Source organism: Capricornis sumatraensis, chromosome 5 (genome assembly GCF_032405125.1).
Source record: "Capricornis sumatraensis isolate serow.1 chromosome 5, serow.2, whole genome shotgun sequence".
Classification (NCBI taxonomy): domain Eukaryota; kingdom Metazoa; phylum Chordata; class Mammalia; order Artiodactyla; family Bovidae; genus Capricornis; species Capricornis sumatraensis.
The window spans coordinates 35223314-35250550 of record NC_091073.1 but is presented as its reverse complement, the minus strand read 5'-3'; the positions used below and the strand labels follow the sequence as shown (position 1 = coordinate 35250550).

The 27237-nt window shown below is 40.0% G+C and overlaps 1 protein-coding gene across 1 annotated transcript in view; it reads right to left on the bottom strand.

Moving 5' to 3' along the window:
- Positions 1-27237, bottom strand: part of DNAH11 (dynein axonemal heavy chain 11) — a 357268-nt gene that overhangs the window by 174940 nt on the left and 155091 nt on the right. The window contains exons 43-48 of the mRNA XM_068973106.1: positions 20279-20429; positions 16649-16780; positions 8829-9006; positions 5030-5230; positions 1734-1899; positions 979-1081 (exon numbers count right to left, since the gene is read on the bottom strand). Of these exons, the coding sequence (XP_068829207.1) occupies positions 979-1081; positions 1734-1899; positions 5030-5230; positions 8829-9006; positions 16649-16780; positions 20279-20429 (931 nt within the window). The remainder of the gene's footprint in view (positions 1-978; positions 1082-1733; positions 1900-5029; positions 5231-8828; positions 9007-16648; positions 16781-20278; positions 20430-27237) is intronic.

The window sequence follows — 27237 nt, the reverse complement described above, 5'->3', positions numbered from 1 at the left end:
CTTTGGCACTGCCCTTCTTTGGGATTGAAATAAACACTGACCTTTTCCACTCCTGTGGCCACTGTTGAGCTTTCCAAATTTGCTGGCATATTGAATGCAGCACCTTAGAATTTGAAATAGCTCAGCTGGAATTCCATCATCTCCACTAGCTTTGTTCGTAGCTATGCTTCCTAAGGCCCAGCTGACTTTGCATTCCAGAATGTCTGACTCTAGGTAAGTGATCACACCATTGCGGTTTCCAGGTTACTATGATCTTTTTTTGTACAGTTCTTCTATGTGTTCTTGCCACCTCTTCTTAATACCTCCTAAAGCATCCTTAAATAAGTAAATGGATAAACTAGGAACATCCAGACAATGAGTATTATTCAGTGATAAAAATAAGTGAGCTATCAAGACATGAAAAGCCATGGAGGAACCTTAAATGCATATTTAAGCTAACGGAAAGAAGCCAGTCTGAAGAGGCTACATACTATATGATTCTAACTACAGGACACGTTGGAAAAGCCAACACTATAGAGACAGGAAAAGGATGAATGGTGGCCAGGGATTTGGGGGTAGGGAGGGCTGACTAGGTGGAGCACAGGGGATTTTTAGGATAGTGAACTACTCTGTGTGATACTTTAATAACAGATACCTGTAACTGTACATTTGCCAAAAGCCACAGGATATGTAACACAAAAAACGAACCCTGACATAAACTTTACAATTCACTTAATAATTTATAAATATTGGCTCATCAATTGTAATAGAGGCAGCACACTAATGCAAGGTGTTTGTAGATGAGTTACAGGGTGTGAGGAAATATATGGGAACTCTGTACATTCAGCTCATTTTTTCATAAACCAAAAACTGCCTTAAAAATTTAATTAAAATAAGCTTCCATGCTTCACCAAATGTACAATAGAACCATATATCCTAATCTTCACCCCCAAAGCACTAAGAATCGAGATCAACCATGTGTGAGTACTGACACCCTACCTGTAGTCTGGGATTGATGGTGAAACTGCCCACCATTGGATTCATGCAGGCAACATATTGACAGCTGTGGATTTCTTTAAGCATCACCTTCTGTCTGTCATACCTGCAAGATAGAAAACAGAACCTTAAATCCCAAAGTTGAAAATAACAACAAATCCCACCAGTTCATAAAGGACTTCAGCATAAATTGTTTTCTTTGATCTTTATAATCACTCTGTGATGTTGAACTTGTTAGCCTATCTGAGAGATAAAAACTAAAGCTTGGAAAGCTGAAAACTACATGGCTCCTTTGATGCCAGAATCAACACATGGCGCTAAATCAATAGGTATTATTGCTGCTTATTGATTCACGTGAGTCTGGTTAAAAATACTCATAGCGAGACCAGGGGCTCTCCCCTACTTAACATCAGGGACTGTCAACTGTGATGCCCAGACATTACCAGATGTTTACATCTTACAGAAAATGTCAAGCTTCTCCTAAGTAACTGAGTGTGAGTTAATATATTAAGGACCTTAAGCTTTAACTGGAGAGTTTACATTTCTGAGATACTTTTCAATCCAGTTCTTCCAATGATGCAAAGAAGATCTATTCCATTTAAGATCAGCAATGGGGGAAGCAAACTGAAACCCAAAAAAGTATCACGGAAGATGCTTCTCAGAAGAGGAAGACACTGGGGTGATTCTATTTAACAAATTTTATCCATAGTAATAATAATTAGATTTCAGGAGAAAATGAAACACAGAGAATCGCTTACCAGTGTCCATAATCAATATGCTGTCGAATCAGAGTGTGGGGCTGGACAGTGCCGTACGAGTCCACTGCAGGCATATTCATGTCATCAATAAAATAAACCAACTTTTTATTTCCTCCTGGACCATAGTTACGACCAGCTTTCTTCTCTAGAGGTTTCTCAAGAATTCCTGAAACCAATATATAATTCTGTCCACCAATCAAATAAAAATGTAAACTTCTGTTTATATAGAAACACAAAATAGAACATTAGTTCCTTTTTCTTATTTTTCCTCATCCTCTGCCCGTTTCATCCACTCTGTGGCTTTCGTATCACCTTTCTGCAGGTTAATCCCAGAAACCTGTTTCTGTTCATCTCCTTCTATGTAATACTCTCCTGGAGCTCACCCTGACTCCTTTCCCAGAGTCTGCAGCTGCAGGACTGGGCACACTGGCCATCACATCTGAGACAACACCTTCGCTGCTGACCTTCACACCTTCCCCCCTATACCTACCGTCATTCATGAACCACTGCCAGTCCACCAGAACCCGTCAATAAGTCCTTCTTTATCTTCCTCGTACTAGAGTCTAGAGACAGTCAAGAATTTCTCACATCTCTCTTCTTGGGCCATGCAGTACAGAAGTACAAGAGGATACTATATGCAGGCATTATCCTGTGTATACATCAAGTTACATTTCTTCACTTGCCTGTCTGACTTGGTGTTGGTATGTTTTTGAGAGGACATCACAAATACAGAAAATCTTGACAGTATGGACCTGAGATGCAGTATCTAGTCACGTGCCTACTCTCTGAATGAAGTATAAATAGCCTGAGGACAAGAACTCTGTCATTTTCATTTCTGTATGCCTCATAACACCTACAGCAAGTAACTTGTTAAATGAAAATAGGAATGAATGAAGTAAAAAAATATGTAACAAATTAATTAACAGACCCTTCTTCCAAGCAGCATATCTACATTTCCAAATGGCTGCTGAACATCAGTTCCTGTTAGCCACTGACAACTGTCTGTTTGGCCAACATCAAATATGCCTGTTCCCAAACTCAATTTTCCATACCTCTTCCCCACTCATGACCCATCACTTCTTTTTAGCCTTCTGTGCTCCTACCAACAGGATGAACACTCCCAATCAGCCAGATGCAAAGGCTGAATTTAATCTTTCCTTCCTGGTCCCTGATTTGTCTAAGCACAGCCTGTAAATGGCACCTCACGTCTCCTCCTTTTGTCTTTCCTTCTAAAGTTCTAGTCCAGGGTACCATTTCATTCAGCTAACACATTGCTCAAGGAGACTGGTCGCTCCACCATAGACTTCTCCTCTTAAGGTAGAGCCTGTTGTGGTGGTGGTTTAGTCACTAAGTCATGTCCAAATCTTTTGCAAACCCATGGACTGTAGGGTCAGACGCTTCTGTTCATGGAATTTTCCAGGCAAGAATATTGGAGTGGGTTGCCATTTCCTTCTCCAGGGGATCTTCCTGACCCAAGGATCAAACCTGGGTCTCCTGCACTGCAGGCAGATTCTTTACCACTGAGCCACCAGGAAAGCCCAAAGTAGAGCCTGCATCTTGTCAACCCCTTGCTCCCCATCAATGGTTCACCACTGCCTACCATATGAAATATGTTCTTTTCCACTTGCACATTAGCTACAATCTCAGTGACCAGCCATCCCTGGTTGCCTGGGATGATCCCAGTTATAGCACTAAAAGTCCCTTATCTCAGAAACCTTCCCAGTCTTCAGCAAACTAGGCAACTGGGCATTCCACCTGTAACTCCAGCCTGCCACTCCAGCCTTTGCCCTATCTTCTACCTGATCACTATGCTTTGATCAACTTAGAGATTCAATTAAATGAATGTGTCCCACAAATTTCTCTTTCATGTCTTTGCTTAAGCTGATTCTTCTAGCCTAAGTTCCCATTTTGCCTATATACCATCCCATCTCAAAGGTCTGAAATCCTTTCTTTAGAGTACACTAGCTCTTTCTATTCCTCATGCTAATAGGCAATGTCTAAATCTATTCATGCTTGTAACCCTTCCAAGAATCAGCAAGTTGAACTTCATTCAACTATTGAATTGCAGCCCTAATCTTCCATTTACAAGTGATAAAGTGATCCCTTCTCCTGTGTCCACAATGAAAAGCATGTATTATACACAGTGTCTGGGGATAAAGTAGATAAATGATACATATTCACTGAAGAAATGAATGAAAACCTTCCAGGTCAGTTTTTTTTTTAACTTTTCCACTCACAAAGATGAGGAAGACAAACTTGATTAAGAAAGAGATTACAGCACAATCATTCCTGATTTAAGTGATAAGAAAACAGGTGGTTCATCTCTACTGATAGGGCTAGGGAACCAGCAACAATGCACACAACACGGACTTTTGGACTCAGAGGGAGAGGGAGAGGGTGGGATGATTTGGGAGAATGGCATTCTATCATGTATACTATCATGTAAGAATTGAATCGCCAGTCTATGTCTGACGCAGGATACAGCATGCTTGGGGCTGGTGCATGGGGATGACCCACAGAGATGTTATGGGGAGGGAGGTGGGAGGGGGTTTCATGTTTGGGAACACATGTAAGAATTAAAGATTTTAAAATTAAATTTAAAAAAAATTAATTAAAAAAAAAAAAAGAAAGAAACCATGCTCAGGGCAACAGGTTTCATAAAGCAGGGGACAACAGGAACTGCTGCCCTCACGGGACACAACCCCACTGCTCTGCTGGACAGTGACAGACACTGCTCCCAGCTCTTTATACTAGTTCTTCTCCACTTCTAACGTCTAGTCTGTTTGCCCTTCCAAACTCAAAATGCCCCAAATCTATGTGGTTCTTTTGATTACACTGATGCATGTATTCAACAGCTAGAAATTATTCTTACAGTTCTAAGATTTAACTAACAACTGGTGGCCTGTCATTTCATCAATACAGTCTGAATGAATTCCCCACTAAATCAACCCCATGCTTGCAGAGGTAACCAGTACATTCTTCCTTGAGCATATTCTTTTGTCGCTAGGGCTCCACGAAATTGATTAAAGCTAACCAAACGGTTTAGAGGCAAAGCAATGGAACTGCTGATGTAAATTCTTTCTGTTCTATAGAGTAATAACCCAAGTAAAGCCAGGAGGGATATAAAAAGCCAAAATAACAATATTTAAACAAAGCATATTTAGCCAGAATGGTGAAAAATAAAAATTCATTCTAAGCGAAATGTCTAATAAAAAGGAATCATCTCTTTGGGCTGCATGTCCTGGCTCTGATAGTATCTGATCTTGTTTCTGGAGTATTAAAGAAGGAACACTTACGCTGCAGTGCTGCTGACGTTGTGTAGTAGTTGAAAGGCACACGGGATACTACATAAGCCTCAGACAGACCTGCCAGCACGTCACCTACAAAGACTGTTTTTCCTACTCCAGCGTTTCCTACCAGCATCAATGGCTGTCCTTTCTCGAGCAGCAACTCCACAAAATATCGAAGACGAGTTGTCTCTGATGTGTGAACCAGGGCTCTCTGGTGGGGAAAAACAGCCAAAATTTTGTACCTACACCAACATACAGTCATTTTAGAACTGAGACCAAATGCATTCTTCGTTCTAGTTGACAGCCAGTAGGAGAGATACCACTTAATGTTTCATTTTGAATGGTCAATTCAGACACCATAGCTTGAGAAAAGAAACTGGGTAGTGTTGTCAAAATGCCATAGCAGAAGGAACTGATTTATTTTTTCCAATTAAGAGCTAGCACCCAAGGCTTCCTACCATGGAAATACCTATACCTGCCTAACCTTGGGTTAGGTATAAAGGAATACAGTGAATGCTTAAGAAACTGCCCACCAATCTTTAGGACATGATGAAACATGCGAAAGGCCAAGATATGTATAAACAAAAATTGGTAGCAATTTCTTCACCCAGTAAGATTAATGACTGATGTGCAAAATGATTAGGCACAATTCACTCTAAAGGAGTTCAGCGCAAGGAGAGATCAGCTTGGAAGAAACAAACATTATGTGAAATATTCACAAGTCCAAAGCATGGGTGGTACTTATTGTACATTGTTCTGTTAAAAATTTTTATAGCAATGCTTCTGTTGTGAAAATTAGTTATTTATTTATATACTAGATTGTTTTATGAAAAAATTGAGGTGGCTTACAGAAATACAATAAAAAGAATACAAATAAATAAAAAGCCAACTGAGGGAATAGAAACGAATACACTGTGTGAGCTCAGGGAAAGGGGAAGCAGATGTAGACACACTGGAAAGAGAAGCCTGCCCGGGCACTAAGGAGAGCTGAAAAGGTCTTACACTGGGGAGGGGGCAAATTAAAAAGGGGATTTAAAAATACTATTTGCAGGATTTATACAGCTCATAAGAAAAACATACAAACTCTGTAATGGATAAAGTTCTTCCCTGCATGGTTCACATACACTGACCATAGATCAGTATTTTATAGACCATTCAAGATCAAATTCGTGATAATGAGCATTCATTCTAGAACTTCACCTGAATTCAGTGCCCCTCTCAGGACCTGTTGAAAGACACAAGACTCTTTTGTGCTACACTGAACAGTCCCAGATGACTTTAAAATCACCACTGAATTCTGTAACATGTTTTTTTCCTTTCTTGTTGCTAGATGTCGCATTTGCTATTTAATTGGCTATTAATATTGGCTCTTTTCTCCACACGTTAATATCGATAATTAATACCTACTGAGAGCTGAGTATGTGAGAAGTACTATGCTGAGCTGTTTACACGTGTTATATCATATGATACTCATAACAAACCTAGGAGGAGAGTTTTGTTATCATTTACATTTCAGAGATGATGGAGCTAAAGCTTAGAGAACATTAACAAATTGGCCAGAGGCATACGTGGTGGTACTTGGATTTAAACCCAATCTGTCTAGAGCCTGAGTCCTGTCTTACCTACTGCACAGAATGCTCCTCAGAGCACGGACCATACACACATTAGTTGATGTCCAAGTACTCCATTTCTCCATATATAAAAAGGCTAGTAACAGTCCTTTCTAAAAGAGAATTAGAAGATTGTCAGAAGGATTAATCTATGGAAATAAAGCATTTAGAAAAGGGCCTGACATATTATAATGTCATGTTATTATCGACTCAACATGGTTTTCCTCTAACATGTTAAGAAGCTTTTAATCAAAACCACATTTGGTGCAATTGTGTACAAAGTAAGACTAGGAGGTCCTGACAGGTTCTCTGTTGAATAAAATACATCCCTGATAAGATGCATCAACCTTGTGATATCACTTTTTGTGTGTTTCTTTTGGTTAACTACAAGTCCTCAGCTCTCAGCTAGCTGGATAATATTGTTAGGTGGCTGAGGTCTAGACAGGCTGAGCTAAAACAGAGATGTTAAAATCTATAAAGCGGATGGAGCAGACTTTCATAATTAAGGTAACCTCATCACCTGGGCCTGAGACTAGGGTAGGGGCAGCACATGGCCCCTGGAAAAATGGATGCAGAAGGAAGTCTGCTCTGGGGCTTCTGGAAAAAGTTTCTACCCACTTAGTAAAAAGTACAGAAGCCTTCTTTCTCCATGTCTTGCTTCCTTCTAACTCCTGGGACCTCTAGAGTTATCTCGGATTGAGGAGATACCAGTCTTTAAACAAGGCCAGTGCTAAGGCAGGAAGATCCGAATCCGTAGCGTTATCACCAAGTCACAGAACTCATCAGTTTCAGGGCCTTCCTACCTCTGAGTTTCTTGTTTGCAAAATGATGAGTTTCCTCATGGTTGTAGGATGAATTGTGTCCTCCCAAAATTCAACTATTGAAGCTCTAACCCCAGTAGCTCAGAAATGTGACTGTATTTGGAGATAAGGTCTTTAAAGAGATGATTAAGTGAGGCCTACCTAATCCAATCCGGCTGGTGTTCTTGTCCAAGGAGGAAACTTGAACACACTTCAGGATGGTGTCCAGGGAATGTGTGTACACACAGAAAGGATCATAGGGGGCACAGCAAGAGGAGACCATCTCAAGCCAAGGACAGAGGCTGCAGGGGAAACCAAATCTTAGCCTGAGAAAAGGGAACTTCTGGCGTTTAAGCCACCAATTCTGTGGCAGTTTGTTAGGGTGTCTTAAGCATGCTGATACAGAGTGGGCTCCAAATTCAAAGTGACTGGTAGAAAGGAAAATGTGAATACACAGAATACACATGGGAAAATGCTATCACGTGAGGATCTGACTAATGCCGCCTCAAAGCAAGGACACCAAGACTGCCAGCGAACCTCCAGAATCTAGGAGAGATTCCTCAGGAGGAACCAACCCTGCCAACACCTCTATTTTCAGCTTCTAGCCTCCAAAACTGTGAGACAACACATTTCTGTTGTTGAAGCCACATCTGTGGTACTTTGTTACCTCAGTTCCAAGAAATTCATACATTGAATTTTCTTTTATTTCACAGTAACTGCCTCCTAATTAGTGTGGCAACCACTTATATATGCATTTTATAGGGCACGACTTGAAATAATAAGTTCCAAAGCCAATCGATATGAGGTGATTTTGAGAAAGAAATATAATGAAAAGCAAAACAGATTGAAGAAGAATTAGAAAATGGTTAAAAGATAACTTGACATATAAAAATGTAGGAAAATTTATAAAAAGAAACAGTTAAGAAAACAATAAAGATTCATTTAGATTTGTGAGTTGCCTTGTGAAACTGAAATATATATACATCTTTGAATAGGAAGATGGAACATTCATTTTATGGCTTCAGGGGTAAAGGAAAGAAGTTCTATGTGAAAAGTACTGCTTAAGAAATATAAAGTAAGGTCAGAAGTAAGACTCACTGAACCTCACTGAACTAATAAAAACATGCCTTCAATTTTTATAAAATCACACAATTTCTAGGAAAATCTAAAGAAAGCTGTTACCACAGAATTAAGTTGAAATGAAAAAAATAAATTGTAGAAATATAACCATCTTCCTAGTCATTCCTATAACAGATTCTTCTTTCCAAGGAATTATGTTATATGCTGACCATACCAACAGGAAATCATCCATCAGGCAGGAAAAGAAAGATGGCATAAAAACAAACGAGGCTCAAGCCAGCATCATGTGGTTGAAGATCACTGTGTTCCCCACACCTACCTGCAAAGGTATTTCTGGATCCATAGTAAATTGGGGGATTTTATCAGTCCAAGGCAAAAATTTCTTACTTTTGTGGTCCAGGTAATAATCAAAAATTGTTCCCTGGGATGGAAACTTCACTGCTTTCATCTCTTTATGCCACCACTGACTGAATTCAGCTTGACAACCGGAAAGCTACGGAGAACAAGAGAAATTCTTCTTGCAGACTTACAGGTAATTTTGAACACATACAAAGCCACTGCAAGTGCAGCTGATCACACAGTGTTTCCAGCAAATAGTTCACAATTACAAACGGGACTGAATAACCGACAAAAGAAAAATAAATAATTAGAAGGAAGTTATAATGAGTGACAATACCACTGAGGCTGAAAGCTGTAACTGCCATACGTGCATCAGGTACAAATTTTTGGCAGTAATTATTAACTTAAAAAAGCAAGGTAAGTTTAGGTGAACCTTAGATGACTCTGAGGTTATTCAGTTTAATAACAAGCTATCACACAGGTCACCCTGGTATAAGACAGTGGTTAGCAAACACTAGTGTTTATTTCTACCAACGTCTCCCTCAGTTGATAGTAAAATGGGGAAAGTGGGAACAAATGAATACTTCAAAAAACTAGTAACATTATTGACTTAGACACTGTTCTTTATCTGAGCTTATAGCCTTCGTAGAACTTTGGGTGTTAAAAATATCCTTTCCTTTATAAAGCTGTGGTGATAATAAATGGTCATTTAAAAATAAATGCCCTTATTTAGAAAAACAAACAGTTGGTAACCCTATTTCATTCCTTCAAATCATTAATGAAATTTTGTTGGTCTTTGAAATTTGACATCTGAGAAGCTCTGCCACGAGGGAAGGGAAAGAACGGACTTGGTTTTCAACTCAGTAGTTGAGCTGAAACTCCACAGATTCCTGTCCTGTGAGAGAATCTACCGGAAAAGATAATGGAGTAGGAAACAGGTTCTCCTTGCTAGAAGGCGCTTGTTTCTATGATGGCAGGTAGAAGCCCTCTTCTGCTAGATTAGCAGTTAGAAAATGGAGATGGGGAAATTCCAACTGTGTGCTAGCAACTAACAGCCCCTCCGGTACCTATGGGATGACCAGACAAAGCCTCGGAGCTCTCTAAAAACACCGTGTGTGTTTACCACATTCACCAACCCTACATGTATCTAAGACTTCAACTCCCATTTTGCTGCAGGAAAATTCTTCAAGTTACTTTTCCTTTGGCATCTTTACGTCCATGGACTACAGTCCACTTTTTGTGTCAGGCTGATCAGACACATGAGTAGAGATGGATAGGATGGCTGGAGGGTAGGAGGGTGCAGTTAGGGCTGAGAGGTGTGGTCAGCCTTAGCAGGGGGAGCTGATCCCACCAACCTTCCCAACAAGCGGAGCTCATATTCCTACAGACCACTACTCACATATTTAGATCCGTTTCAGTTATCTTCAGATTGGCGTCATAGGATTTTTTCTTTTTAATCATCCTATAGAAGTTGGTCAGAAACCAAGTTCATTCAAAAAAAAAATTCCTTATCTGGTACCATTCTTTGTAGGCAGGATGCACATGAGATTTCTACTTTACAATAAAATTTGCTTCACCTAACCACAATGTCAGCAGAGTCATTTTGATGACAAGTCTTTGATCATTCATTCACTCACTAAAATGCATTTGTTCCCGTAGTGGGGAAGAAAACAAACAGGGTTTCTGCCCTCACAGAGCTTATGGGGGAAATGAAGGGGAAGTATGGGGGAAGCAGAGGTGAGGGAACACAGAAATAAATAAATAGGCATCTTGAAAGCCAACGTTGCTGGAAGTGAGAGTAATGAGGGCATCTCTTTTAACTGGATGTACAGTGAATCATCTCTGAGAACAGGCACCAATTAAGGAGCAGAACATTCCAGGAGGAAGTCAACAAGTGCAAAGATCTTATCATAGGAAAGAACCTGCATTCCAGAAACTGGCCAGTGCAGCTGGAGGGGAGGGAGCAGCTGAGGAAGAAGTAGGGAGAGATAGTCTGGGCCAAAGCCAAAGGCCTTGTAAATGAAATTTAAAATTTTTATCTTAAAAGCAATAGGAATCCATTAAAGTGTTGTAAATTCTGGAGTGTATCATATAATCCAATTTACATTAAAGAAATCACTCTGGCTGCTGAGCGCATAATGGATGATGGGGCAAGTACAGAAGCAGAAAGACCAGTCAAGTGGGGAATGATAGCAGCTGTTTATAGGAGGCTCTGGGAGGGATGACAGGGACCAATTTTGGAAGGTGTTTGCAACAGCCGGGGTTAAGAACACAGGTCTGAGTCAGTCAGCTACAGTCTGAAGTTGCCTCAGACATTAGCCACGTGTCTCCAAGGAGGCTAACTTATCTAAGTTTCAGTTCCTTTTTTGTAAAAGAAGAAGAATAGCTATAACTATATAGACAGGATAATTTTTTAAGATTCAATAAGCTATTAGAAACCCTAAACTCTTTCCCTGACATATATACATAGAAGGCACCCAACTCTGATGACTAAATGGCTATTCCTAAGATTATTTCTTGGATCTGCTTCATTCATGTTTCCAGCTTCATAATCTCTCTTTTGAATGCTGTGTAGTTAAAGCAGTTTTGAAAATTTAAAGATGATGATGTCGAATACTAATTGCGGAGAGTGTCTGGGACAGGAAGGGGACCACGTGATGCTCAGCTCCTGGTTTGACTAGCTGGCTTGGAAGGCTGCCAAGTCTGGAAATTGCAAAGATGAAAAGAGGGTCAAGTTGGGAGGAAGGTGAGCCGTCATGATGAGGAGCAGAAAAATCTCAGTTGTCAACATCCTTCTCATGCAATTTTACTTGGTTGTACAGCCCTGGAAAAGGAAACACTCTGTGGAGAACACTGGAAAAAAGACAAAAGTCATGAGGTTTGGGGGTAGACAAGAATACTTTGCATGTGGCCTCCCTGGAGAAGAATCCATATGTGTAAATTTTGCCTTTGAGATAAACCATGTGAAGCTACATAACACTCTTAACTCGGGCAAGAGAGGCTATTATTCTTTAGAAAAAGCACTTGGAGATTACTGAAGAAATGTGGGTTCTGGGAAGGGTCAAAATGAGACTTAGGAGGCCAAGCGAATGCCAAATTCATTTACAGATATAAAGTACAGTAACTTAGTGACAAGCAGCAGAACTGGCCCACAGGTCATAGCAACCATGGATTTTAGAACCTACTGTGACTAAACCAACAAATTTGGGTTACTCTTGGCGGTAATACCTTCTGTTTTTAATTCCCAAACACGGCCCACTGGAGAAGGGAATGGCAAACCACTTCAGCATTCTTACCTTGAGAGCCCCATGAACAACAAGAAAAGGCAAAAAGAAAGGACACTGAAAGATGAATTCCCCAGGCTGGTAGCTGTCCAACATGCTACTGGAAAAGAGTGGAGCAATAGTTCCAAAAGAAATGAAGAGGCAGAAGCAAAAGCGAAACAATGCCCAGTTGTGGATGTGACTGGAGTTGAAAGTCAAATATTGTAAAGAGCAATATTGCATAGTAACCTGGAATGTTAGGTCCATGAATCAAGGTAAATTGGAAGTAGCCAAACAGGAGATGGCAAGAGTGAACACTGACATTTTAGGAATCAGTGAAATAAAATGGACAGGAATGGGTGAATTTAATTCATATAACCATTATATCTACTACCGTGGACAAGAATCCCTTAGAAGAAATGAAGTAGCCCTCACAGTCAACGAAACAGTCCGAAATGTGATCTCAAAAATGACAGAATAATCTTGGTTTGTTTCCAAGGCAAACCATTCAACATCACAGTAATACAAGTGTATGCCCCGACCAGTAATGCTGAAGAAGATGAAGTTGAATGGTTCTCTGAAGATCTACAAGACTTTCTAGAACTAATTGTGAAAAAAAAAAAAATGTCATTTTTATCATAGGGGGCTGGAATGAAAAAGTAGGAGGTCAAGAGATATTTGGAGGAACAGGCAAGTTTAGCCTTGGAGTACAAAATGAAGCAGGGCAAACGCTAACAGAGTTTTGCCAAGAGAACGCACTGGTCATAGCAAACTCTCTCCTCCAACAAAATAAGGGACACCTCTACACATGGACATCACCAGATGGTCAATACTGAGATCAGATTGGTTATATTCTTTGCAGCCAAAGATGGAGAAGCTCTACACAGTAAGCAAAAACAAGACCAGGAGCTGACTGTGGCTCAGATCATGAACTCCTTATTGCAAAATTCAGACCACTTGGCCATTTAGGTATGACCTAAATCAAATCCCTTATGATTATACAATGGAAGTGACAAATACTTTCAAGGGATTAGATCTAACAAAGAGTGCCTGAAGAACTATGCACAGAGGTTCATAACACTGAACCGGAGGCGATGATCAAAACCATCCCCAAGAAAAAGAAATGCAAAAAGGCAAAATGGTTGTCTGAGGAGACCTTACAAATAGCTGGGAAAAGAAGGGAAGCAAAAGGCAATGGAAAAAAGGAAATATACCCATGTAAATGCAGAGTTCCAAAGAATAGCAAGGAGAGATAAGAAAGCCTTCCTCAGTGATCAGTGCAAAGAAATAGAGGGAAACAACAGAATGGAAAAGAACAGAGATATCTTTAAGAAAATTAGAGATACCAAGGCAAAATTTCATGTTAAGATGGGCACAATAAAGGACAGAAACAGTATGGACTTAACAAAAGCAGAAGACATTAAGAAGAGGTGGCAAGAATACACAGAAGAACTGTACAAAAAGGTCTTAAAGACCTGGATAACCACAATAGTGTGGTTACTCACCTAGAGCCAGATATCCTGGAGCATGAAGTCAAGTAGGCCTTAGGAAGTTTCACCATGAACAAAGTTAGTGGAGGTGACAGAATTCCAGCTGAGCTATTTTAAATTCTAAAAGATGATGCTGTTATAGTGATGCCCTCAATATATCAGCACATTTGGAAAAGCCAGCAGTGGCCACAGGATTGGAAAAGGTCAGTTTGCATTCCAATCACAAAGGACAATGACAAAGAATGTTCAAACTATCATACAATTGCACTCATTTCACATACTAGCAAAGTAATGCTCAAAACCCTACAACAGCTAGGCTTCAACAGTGTGTGAACCGAGAACTTCCAGATGTACAAGCTGGATTTTAAAAAGGCAGAGAAACGATAAATTAAATTGCCAACATCTGTTGGATCATTAGAAAAAGCAAGGGAATTTCAGCAAAACATCTACTTCTGCTTCACTGACTATGCTAAAGCCTTTGACTGTGTGGATCACAACAACTGTGGAAAATTCTTATGGGAATACCAGACCACTATACCTACCTCCTTAGAAACCTGTACGCAGCTCAAGAAGCAACAGTTAAAACTGGTCATGGAACAATAGACTGGTTCAAAATTGGGAAAAGAGTATGTCAAGGCTGTATATAATCACCCTGATTATTTAACTTATATGCAGAGGACATCATGCAAAATGCTGGGCTGGATGAAGCACAAGCTGGAATCAAGATTTCTGGGAGAAATATCAATAATCTCAGATATGCAGATGACATCATCCTTATGATGTCTGCTTATGACATCCTTATGATGTCATCCATCTGTTTCTTTGCAGAAAGCAAAGAAGAACTAAAGAGTCTATTGATGAGGTGAAAGAGGAGAGTGAAAAACTTGGCTAAAACTCAACATTCAAAAAGCTAAGATCATGGCATCTGGTCCCGTCACTTCATGGCAAACAGATGGGGAAAAAATGGAAACAGTGACAAACTTTATTTTCTTGTCCTCCACAATCACTGTGAATGGTGACTGCAGCCATAAAGTTAAAAGATGTTTGCTCCTTGCAATAAAAGCTATACAACCTAGACAGCATATTAAAAAGCAGAGACATTACTTTGCCTACAAAGGTCCATCTAGTCAAAGCTATGATTTTTCCAGTGGTTATGTATGGATGTGAGAGTTGGACTGTAAAGAAGACCAAGAGCCAAAGAATGGATTCCTTTGAACTCTGGTGCTAGAGAAGACTCCTGGGAGTTCCTTGGACTTCAAGGAGATCCAATCAGTCAATCCCAAAGGAAATCAACTCTGAATATTCATTGGAGGGACTGATGCTGAAGCTGAAACTCCAATACTTTGGCCACCTGATGGGATGTGCTAACTCATTGGAAAAGACCCTAATGCTGGGAAAGATTGAAGGCAGGAGAAGCAGGCGGTAACAGATGATGAGATGGTTGGATGGCATCACCGACTCAATGGACATGAGTTTAAGCAGACTCTGGGAGGCGGTAAAGGAGAGGGAGGCCTAGCATGCTGCAGTCCATGGGGTAGCAAAGAGTCAAATGACTGAGTGACTGAACAACAACAATATTTATATCTGGAAATATTTTAGGGAAGCCTGGAAGATTATGCCATCTATTTCTAATTCAAAGATTCAGGGGTGCCCGTGGAAGCACTTATGGCCCTGAGAGATCCTGAGGCACCACGGATCGCCCCTGGAGACAGACATACATGAGTGGGAATCCAGATATCGTCATCAGCTGTCAGTCAAGTTACTTTGAGTTTTACTTTACCTGCATAGTGATGATACCTTGAATTACTGTAAAGATGACATGAGAAAATCTATACACAGACGTGCCAAGAAGGGATTAGATGCGTAAATTTTTAAAGGTGAAAAACTCCTACTTTGTACTTTGACAAGTCTAAGCAATGTGTGTGTGTGCACACGCCTGCATGTGTCTATGCACGTTCTTAGAGTTTACCGAAAAGAAATCAGAAGTCACAGACCATGCTAGGAATGTTGTATAGGTGTGATAGCCTTGCTTTAGGCCAAAGGAAAGGACAGCAGAAAGGAAGCATCCTGGGGTTGATTATAGCTCATGAGGACTACCCTAGGGAATGTGTAAGACTAGGCAGAAGTAAGAGGAGTGGAGATCTGGAAACCAATGAGCAGGCTATTATGTGCTATGGGTTGAACTGTCTCCTCACCAAAATCACATGCTGCAGCCTTAATCCCCAGTGTGGTAGGATTTGGAGATGGGCCCTTTGGGAGGTATTTATATTGAGATGAGGGCCTGAGGGCCTCATGTTGGGATTAGTACCTTTACACGAGAAGACTCAAGAAAGCATTTTATCTTTCTTTCTGCCATGTGAAGACACAGAAAAAGGCATCTGTCTGCAAGGCATGAAGAAGGTCCTCACTAGAACTTGACCATGCTGGCACCTTGACCCTGGACTTGGAGCCTCCATAACTGAGAGAAAGTAAATTTCTGCTGTTTAAGACACCCAGAGCATGATATTTTGTTACAGCAGCCTGAGCCAAAACAATGTGATAGCTCACAGCAAGCTAAAGCTGATACACTCCTAAATTAAGGCTGTCGGGATAGAGACATGGGGACAGACGTGCCAGCTACCTTCTGAAAGGAGCTGATGCCCACAGGATGTAGATGTAACAATGATGTCTCCCAGGCTCTGAACCAGAGCAACTGGGAGAACTGTATCACTGAGGAAAAGGTGGGAGAGGAAGAGCACAGACAGGTGAGGGGCAGATGAAGCACCCTGTCTCGGGCACATTGAGACACTGCTGGTGTTGACGTGGAACCTTGAGCTCAGAAGAGAGACCTGGTGGAAGACTATGGACCTGGCCTTGTCAGCCAAGGAAAGCACCGCCAGCCTGAATGAGCTTGCCTGACAATGTACAAGCTTAGAAGTGAATAGGGCTAGTAGGGTAGCTTTATGATAATGACATACCCCAAACCCCCAAACTCACAGGGATCAAGATATAACAATATTTTTCTCCAAATAAAACTGGTTCTGTAAACTATTTCTACACATACCTGATCTTGCAGCAGAGTGCCTCCGAATGCCCAGATACAAGCAAAGACAAAATAGACTTCATAAACTTCCTTTGGGCTGTCAGAAGGTACATTTTCAGGAGTCAATAAACATTCCAGAAGAGTACAAATAGTCTAAAGAAAAGAAAAAGCCATTCTTTCAGGGCAACAACTTTTTTTTTTTAATAACAGTGACAGGACTTAGGAAGAAATCCTCTGTACCCTTAAGAGATTTTATGATTTTTCCCAGTTCTGTAATGTGCTATCCTGGGAGACACATAAATGACTGCCTTGGGTTTCTGAGTTGGCAGTGGAACCCCTTGGCCACTTTCAACCAAACTTATCTTCTAGGTAACAACAAACTATCAAAAAAACCTTATTATCATAAATTCTTCAATTAATAATCACTATAACAAAGAGAAATACACATTAAAAAAAGAACAAGGGGGATACAACTGTGCTGTCTTTTCACATAGTGAGTCCTTCTATACACAGGACTCTATAACCCACATTCTCACTTAAAAACAAACTAAAGGCATTTTTCTCTCCAGCATGTGTTGCCCTACATCATTACTGCGAACGAAGGCACTAGGTGGAAGGGATGTGTAACTACTGCCCTCGAGCAGACATTTAGATAACCCACTTTCCCTTCATTCTCTGGCAGCTGTTTCCCCCACCTGTTGTCATAAATTTAGAAAGTCAGACTGGCTGCCCTTAGCTTGTGGCATGTTTTGGATGTGAGACTAAATCTAACTCTGGAAGAAATATTATTCAGGAACTTGCTCTTCAGATCCTCCATGTGAAAGGGCTCCACTGGTCTGAAATTCACTCCATGTCCAGGGCAACGAGGTCAGTAACAAAGGGAACATGGCTGCTGCTAAGGCCTTTCTCATGTGAAATAATAACCATAATGAACATGTTTTTATAGCTAGCACAAAAATGGTTGTCATGAACTAACACTGTCACAGACCCTCAAAACTCATGAGACCCTTCCCCCAGTTTTCGGAGGCAGTGGTGGATGTTTATCAATATCACGCACACAGCAGGGAAAGCTGTAACAAAGCAAGTCATGTGTGTGTCTCTCCCTCCCAGTCCTGAGGGGCACGGAAAATGGTAATATGGAAAATTGGTCCTGGCGTAATTTGGAAGTGTTTTTGAAAATTTAATTAGTTGAGCACCTGTTACATTTTTGTTAGAAAAAAAAAAAACTTTATTGGAGGATAGTTGCTTTACAACCTGTCATTTTCTCAATCTCTCTCTTGATTTCCATTATTTTATATTGTGCCATGTTTGCTACTTTAAAATAATCTTCTAATCAAATAAAATTCACCAAGAAAAATCATGTAAAACCCTGAGACTTTTCTGTTCCTGAGTAGAAGGCATGTTGGTCTAAGCAACTGTTAAAATCAAAATGAAAAAGACTGAAAGGTGTCAAAATGATATCATCCACCGATCTGAACACGCTAATAACTCATACAATTTTTCTATTTTCTCCCAAACACAGTACTTGGAAAACATTTTAAGCTCTGCATCAGCAATTAATATAATCACACCTTGGTGTATATTCTGAAACAGTTAAAACACCTTAACAAACGCAAAGCAAGAAAGTTTCATATACTGGAAAACACAGTACACTAATTTCTTAAAGTGGCCTTTTAAAAGAATGAAATAATACCATTTACAACTACATGGATGGACCTAGCGGTTATTGTACTAAGTGAAGTTAGACAAAGAAAGGCAAATATATGGTCTCACTTACAGGTGGAATCTAAAATACTACACACATGAACTTATCTATGAGGTGGAGACAGATTTGTGGGCATAGGGGACAGACTTGTGGTTGCCAAGGCGGGGGCGCAGTAGGAGGGATAGATTGGAGTTTAGGGTTAGCTGATGCAAGCTAGTATATGTAGAATGGATAAACAACAAGGTCTAACTGTACAGCACAGGGTGTGTGTATGTGCTAATTGCTCAGTCATGTCCAACTTTTTGTGACCCCATGGACTGTAGCCTGCCAGACTCCTCTGTCCATGGAATTCTCCAGGCAAGAATACTGGAGTGGGTTGCCATTTCCTTCTCCAGGGGATCTTCCTGACCTAGGGATTGAACCTGGGTCTCCTGCAGTGCACACAGATTCTTTACCACCTGAGCCACCAGGGAAACCCCGCCAGGCTCCTCTGTCCATGGGGATCCTCCAGGCAAGAACACTGGAGTAGGTTGCCATGCCCTCCTCAACTCAATTACAGTAAAAAATAATCTTTTTAAGCAATTCTCTTGTACACTCAATTTTTTCTTTAATTTTTTTCCTTATAAGCAATCACAGCAAAGAGATGACTTTATGCAATAGCAGCCAGAAAGGAGTTAAGGATAAAATGTCATTTCTGAATACTACAAAAAGAGGAAGTGAGAGCAAAAATCATATTAATTCCTACTGACCTATTTTCACACTACTCTTAAATGAAAAAGTTCACACCACAGAGAAACACAAATATACAAGTCAACTTGAGAAAGAACACGATACTTGCTTTTTGCAAGTATTACACCAGAGGAAGTCTAATTAGGCTAACCACATAATTAATTCATTATGAATAAATTCAGACCTGCTTTCAGAAATAAATTATACCTCAGATAATTACTGGTGAAGACTATCGTTTACTTAATTGGTGTGCAAATTATCCAAAAACCTGAACTTTCTCTTATTATGCTTGTGACTTTCTAATTTAGCGTCAAACAAATTCTGTACCATAGTAACTTCACAGTAACAAAGTACTTCAAAACCAATTTTGCTCCTAAAGAGAAACAAATAAAGGTTTCTAACTGTAAACCTTTCGTGAAGTTTTATACTTGCAAAGGCTGGAGGATTGCTTTTCCTCACACTGAGATTAAGACCACAACCTTCATTTCCGTGCGCCATGCATCATCTTCATTTGCTGTCCTGACAGCGAATCATACATACTCTTCACTCTTACCAGCTGTCTGACAACAAGGATCAGGAAAAAACCTATCCCTGAAATATTACGAACTCTTTATCTGGACTGACCTGACTTGAGGACTATTCTGGGGAAGGGGTAGTAAAGAAAGGGAGGAAAGAATGGGAGGTCTGCCAGGCCAGGTGGGGTACAGGTTGGTTGTTCAGGTGATATTCAGTAGCTTTCTCTTACTCACTGGTCAAAATCTTTAATTGCATGAATTTACGGTTTTCAAAAAACACACTGAGCATCTTCTCTGGGCCAGCTGCTTAGGAAACAGAAAAATAAATGAAGCTGTTACAACCCTGTTCTTATTTCATGCAACTATATTTGGGAGAAACACAATGATCCGATGATATATTTGGCGCCTACTAGTGCTTGGCATTATGGAAATCTCTGGAGATACACAAATGATAAAAGGTGGCTCCAGTCCTCTAGTTCACAGTCGAGTGAGAGAAACAAACCACAAACCTGAAAGGTCAAGGCATGTGACAGGCATGTGATAGAGGGTTGCCAAATGCACAGGGGAACATGGGGGCTTGTGGGGGTGTGGAGCCACCTAACCCTTCCAGAAACCACTCCGTGATGTTGAACAAGCAAGAACTTCTTTTTTGATCAAACCAAATCAGGACTAGTGTGTGAAACAGAGTGACCCAAGACGAACCTGCACCAGGCTGCTCTCTGGAATTGAAGTGATGGTTTTAAAGCTTGTTCTCAGCTTTTCCAAGCAGGCAGGAACGTATTTATCAAAAAGAATCGTTAAATTGGCCTTTTCTGACTGATGCCGCCTTCTGTCTATCCAACTGGCCACATACCTGAAAAAGAACACAGAAAGGCTTTTATTGAGCACCAGGCTTGAAAAGCAGAAATTCACGTACTCAAAAGCTTCCCCCTTCAACACAGCTTGGTCCAATACTTCAGGGACATGTTGAGTGGGTTCATTCTATTTCTCAAATGGCAAATATTTTAAAATGACCCTTTATACACTTGTTTTAATGGCCATTTTTACCCAAATGAAAAGAATGTAAAAGAAACTACTAACAGCACTTAGAAACCCAACATAATAGAGGATAAGTAGGCCATTACCGAGCATTTATAAGGAAGTATAGTTTGTCATTTCCTAGAGCACTGAAACTATTTTCAGAGGGTAGGCTTTATTTATGAAAACAGCTTGGGGTTTTTCTTGATTAAAATTGGTGTCGATTTTTTAGTAATGAAAAATTAGTTACAAATAAAAAGGCGAAAATTTCATAGCGACCATTTCCAAGTCCCTCCTGTTCACTGGATTGAATGTTAACTCTGACCTGATAGCTGACAATGTGGTTCCTGGGTGTGTGTACTCAGTTGCATCCAACTGTCTACGGCCCCATGGATTGTAGCCCACCAGGCTCCTCTGCCCACGGAAATTTTCCAGGCAAGAATAATGCAGTGGGGTGCCATTTCCTACTCTAGGGGAACTTCCTGCCCCAGGAATCAAACCCTCATCTTCTGCTTGGCAGAGAGATTCTTTATCACGAGCATCACCTGGGAAGCCAATAGGTGGCTCTAAAATGGAATCTCACCGTTGGGTACACGTGTATAAATCTGAAGCTTATAAAATGTTACCACTTACATTCATATTTCTAACATATTAATAAAATAATGTTTGTCAATAAAATGAAACATGACTTGGTTGCACCCACAGCTGTCTCTCGAAAGAAACTATATAATATGAAATGAAAAATAATTGCTCAAAGAGTTCTCATCAAATAAGAAACAGTGATCACAAATCCATGTAGCTGCCACCAGAGACAGTGCAACCAGATCAATGACAGCTATACCTTGTTTTAAGCAAATCAGATTGCATATTTTTAATGTCAAAAGAAATTAAGGCAAAATAATTATCCCAGCAAAGACTCCCTCTGATAATCATAAAGCTTCATGATGGAGTTTTATTAAATATTCAACTATCTACACACTATTGCTAGATTTATGAACTATCAACTATTACAACTTTTTCAGGTCAAAGAGGAATGATTTTCAGCTGAAGTTCAGTTGCATGATGGTAACTGAAAGTCACTTCTGGTGCTCTCCGAGTTGCATCCAGTGGGTGCCACAGAACAGTGGAATAATGGAATACGGTTGCTAGGTACTCAGAATGAAGGCCACACCTACCCCTTAGCTACTCTTTTTATTCTACACACGTTGGCAGAACTGAAGTCTCAGTATCCAGAGCTATTTTTGGTGGGGTGTGGGGAGGCGGATTATTTAGGGAGATGGAGCTCTAAGTCAGACTGCCCAGATCTTTATCCACCCTTTAACTCTGTTTTCTTGGGCAGGTTAGTTAACGTCTCTGTGCCTCTAGTTTCTTAACTGGCAATGGAGATGACGATGACATGCTTTTCCTAGGGTTGCTCTGAGGAGCAAATGAGTTCTCATGTATTAAGTGCTTAGATTAATAACTGACATATAACAAATTTCCAATCAATGCTACTCATTAGCATAGAGCTGGTGTAACTGGGAGAACTGGGTTCATATCCTGGCTTTGCCTCTCTGCACATCTCCTAAAGGCAGTAGTGTCCTGCAGGGCAGGCAGTGCTCTGTTGGGTTTAAGAAATTCTGCCCCAACTCCCCACCTCTGTCTTTGGTCTCTGTGGCAGCAGAAGGCTGTGCAGGGCTTTAACTAGGAGCTGCAGCCTCAACAAAGCCATAGAAGGGAGAAATGGGCTTTGCATTTAGGTAATAGCTACTTTATTAACCCTCACTGGCAGTAGCCAAAGTCTCAAAGGGAAAGCCCATCAGGCCCAAGAGCAAATGAGGCTGTTGTACAAATTATGTCCACAAAAAAGAAAGTGAATTCAATCAAACCAGGAGATGTGGTAAGAGTTGAAACTGATTGGAGGCAAACAAACAAAAAAAGAAACAAAATGACCTCTGCTAGCAGTCAACCACAGCATATAGCACTGGAAGTTAAGAAAAAAAGGGTCTATATTGTTAATATATAGAGTCTATATATAGGGTCTATATTGTCTATATTTATACTATGTATAAATTACTGTTAAATTTAGTAACATTAAAAGGCAGCAATGGAAAAACTGAAGCTATAGGTCTGTGCTATTGGTAATTCCTTCTACCCTATTTCATGCAAAATTTTCTCATGATTTTTAAAAGATGCTGTAGATTTGAATATGGCCAAATGAAACACACTGCTACCATACAACATACAAGTAAAAACATCATATATTTATTCCTTACCTACATATGGGTTCACCCACATCACTGCCCCTGCCTCAGGAAATAGCTGCCTTAATGCAACAGATGCCTTAATGCATCACCTTAATGCTAATGTCTAGGTCACTAACAGAGAATCCCTTTGGCTCGTGGTGCTTGCAAATTTGTTCCATATAGGCAACTGTGTTGCACCTCCTCCTTCTCCAGAAGTCTTATAGGTACATCACTCCTATAGGAACATCACAGGAAGTCTACAGCTCTGTAGTTGAGAAACTATAAAGGCAGTCAAAGTTTTCAGGCTTCTGAAGATATTATTTATTTATTACGCTAAGTCTGGCATTGGGATCCCATCATACAGCACAATAGGAATTCAGGGCTCTCTCTAGTTTGCCCCTCTCTATAGTTTGCAAGATTTTGGTTTTCTATCATTCATGGTGGCCTAGAAAATAGCAGAAGTTGAAAAGGACCTACAGATCAGCAGTGTACATTGATGACTTCTGAATCTGTATGTTTACACATACAAACAGAATCCAGAGATAAAAGGACGGGATTGTAGGGATAGAAGACAATAAGCTCATCCAATGTAGGTGAGTGAATGAGACAACGGTAGAATGATATTTTCAACTAAACTATTAGAGAAATGCAAATCAGAAGTACAATGAAGTACCACCTCACACCAGTCACAACGGCCATCATTAAAAAGTCTACAAATAGCAAATGTTGGCAAGGATATGAAGAAAAGGGAATCTTTCTACATTATTGGTGGGAATGCAAATGGGTTCAAACACTATGAAAAATAATATGGAGGTTCCTCAAAAAAACTAAAAACAATTGCCATATGACCCATCAATCCCACTCCTGGGCATATGCCAGGAAAACACTAAATTTTGAAAAAAAATACATGCACCCCTATGTTCACAACAGCATGATTGACAACAGACAAGAAATGGAAACAAGCTAAACGTTCATCCATAGATGAATGGATAAAGAAGATGCAGTGTGTGAATACAAACACACACACACACACACACACACACATAATGAACAGTACTTAACTGTTAAAAAAGAAAGGATGCCATCTGCAGCAACATGGATGGACCTCAGAGATTATTATACTAAGTGAAGTAAATCAGAAAGATAAAGACACATATCATATGATATCACTTACATGTGAAATCTAAAACAGGACACAAGTGAACTTATCTATGAAATAGAAATAGACTCACAGACACAGAGAACGGACTGGTTGCCACAGGGGAAAGAGGCTGGGAGGGATGTTTGGGGCTGGCAGATGGAAACTATTTATATATGTGTGTGTAATGAATCACTTTGCTATACACCTGAAACTAATACAACACTATAAATCAACCATACTTTAAAAAGAATCAAGTTTTTAAAAGAAACATTTTCAACTAAAGTAACAGAGGGAAAAGTATGATCTGAAGGTGTGGCTCCCAAAAGTTATCTTCCAGGGATCAGACAAAATTTCAGAAATATTCCTGCCTTTTCCTATCATTACGTACAAGCTATGCAATACACAGCTTGGTAGATCTCATTTTCAGTTATGCACACTTTAAATAATTATAAATGAATTTAATTATTCTCTGTTTTTCTGTGCATTTTATTCCTCTCTACTAGGAAAAATTCTCACTGATGATAATTTTCAGAAATTTACTTCTAATTTCTCTTAAGATCTCAACAGATGTAGGAGTCTTTTAGTAAACTTACATAGAACTCAGAATTAAAATAGCATTTGATTCAGCTAGTCACTTACTGATATGATTTTAAGGATGTTGTTTGCCTTCTTATCTGTAAAATGTGGACATAAAATTATGCATTTAAATAGCTCAGTGAATTTTAACAAAAAATGTTCTTAGCAGGTTAAGTAATGAGTATTCTATTTATTCCTTAGTTGGAAAGTAGTGTTTCATAATCTCCTCTATCCAAAATATCTTATCAGTTTCCACAGATGAATTAAGAAAATATATTTCCTAACTCTGGACACTAAAAGTTCTAGAAGCAATGACATACCAGTGGCAATGAGCACTCTAGCATCGTATCTTGGATTCTAAATACTGCTCCTTAGACAACTCCTGGCTCCTTAGAGAAATGAATGGAGTGTAGGGGAAGGAAAGTCTGAGATGAGCCAGAAGCATCTGGCTCAGCTAGAAAGCAATATAAAAGAACATGGAAGGCGCTCCTGCTGGCAAAATTTAGGACAAATGGAGCATGCAAAAGAATACTGTCGGCAATGATTCATAATCCACTGAACTAAGAGAAAAAAGAGCCCACAAATAGAAAATGACACTCCCCAAAAAGAAAAAGGAAGGGGGAAGAGAAGAAAAAGAGAGAGAGGAAGTGAGGAAAACGAGTAGGAAGGAAGAATAGAAATAGTTTTTTTTTTTTCCCTAAAAAAATGTCACTTAATACAGAGACAGAAAGGTGGACCAAATTTGCAATCACTTTGGAAATATCAGTCTTTGAAATATCTGGCTTCTTCTCTTCAAAACTCTAGACATCAAGAAAAAGGTGGATAGATATTCTAGATTAAAGGAGAAGACAGAGATAAGTAAGTGTGATGCATGGTCCTTGTTTTGATGTTGGATTAAAAAAAAAAAAGAGCCACAGAGGAAATCCCCAGAGTAGCTGGGAAATTTTGAAAAATCACTGTTTTGATAATATAACAAAGATTAGTTTCTTCGGTATGTTTATTGGAATTATGCTCATGTAGGAAACACTCTAGTTCTTAGGGAGGAACTGTCAATGTCTCCAATTCACTTTCAGATAATTCAGCAAAAATAAAAGTAGACAATTTTTGTCTCTCTCTGCCTTTGAGAGGGAGTGTATATGTACAGCCAAAGATAAAGCAAATTGGGTAAAATTGTAAAAATTGATAACTGTAGGTAAAGTCTGCATGGTTATACAATGTATTACCTACCACCTTTTAAACTTTTAAAATATTTTTTAACACTTTCAAATTAAAAAGTTGGAGGGAAACTGAGACCTGAGGTACTGGTTTTGGAAATTACATTAATGATTATATTGATCTCAGAGATAATTATGGATTAAATGAGTCAATAAATGTAAAGCTATCACATTTTTTAATACTATGACATTAAAGTAAGGTAAAAAAGTATCTGATAATATGGTGTAAAAAAATACCCCTCCCCATTGAAATAGTCACTTTTTCATAGTACACTGAAACTTTCTGGCAGTAGGAGGTAAAAATGTAAAAATATCCTGTACAGAAGATGTCCACTATTATGGATAATGACCTGGATGGACCCTTTAGTCACACAAAGGAAAATGAAAATCTATCCATTGATTTAATTAGAACCAAACCTCCATTAAAACAAAATCTAATGGTAAAGAGGAGTTTAACTTTCTCAAGAATGCAAATCAGGTGACTCTTCTGCCATGCTATCATCTCTAACTTACTAGATGAAAGTCCTTCTTTAACTGGGGATTTAGACAGCCTCTATTAGCACAAACTCCGTATGTTACTGAGACAATTACAGAGACCTTGGGAACCGTGAGATTTACTACTGAAATCAGACCACACCAGTGGGGGTGAGGGGTCTCATGAATGAAATGGGGTACCAGGACTGCCTCTGCTCTCTGCGCGGCAAGGTCAAGGGACACTGAAGCTTCTCCTTCATCTAGCCCCCAATCAACAGAAATGTCCTAGGAGCCAGTCAAAATCCTAGCTGGAGAAAGCAGCTGTTAGTCCAAGAAGGACTCTCCATCTTAGACTTTAAAAATCAGTCCTTCCCCTAGCTTCACAGAAACCTGGGTATGGCTCTACTTGACTGCTGAGTCAGAGGATGAGACTTTCAGTAAACAAATCAGTACACAGAAAAGTAGCCTGGAGAAGTGCATGAGTCAGGAATCTGGCAGGAACAGAAGTCATCCTTGAGTCAGGATAATAGAGAAGGATCAATAAAAGACTACTGGGAAAGGAAAGGGCTACTAGAACCTGGAAGTAAAGAATCTCATGGAGAGATTTAAGAAGAGCTTCTCAGGTGGCTCAGCGGGTAAAGAATCCGCCTGCAACGCAGGAGATACAGAAGACACCGGTGCCATCCCTGGGTTGGGAAGATCCCCTGCAGGAAGGCATGGCAACCCACTCTAATATTCTTGCCTGGAGGATCCCACGGACAGAGGGGCCTGGCGGGCTACAGTCTATAGGGTTGCAAAGAGTCGGACACGACTGAACACGCACGCACGCTGATGAAGGGCAGTCATCCTGTTGTAGTCCTATGGGGAGGGAGCCGGAGGAATGAAGAGACCTCACTCTCCTTTCTCCCCCTCATTTCCTGTCAGCGCTCCCCACTGGCCAAACCAACCGGAAGCCAGAGGGCAAGGAATGTACTGATGTGGTCCACACAGGACAGCCACTGGGTGCACAGAGCA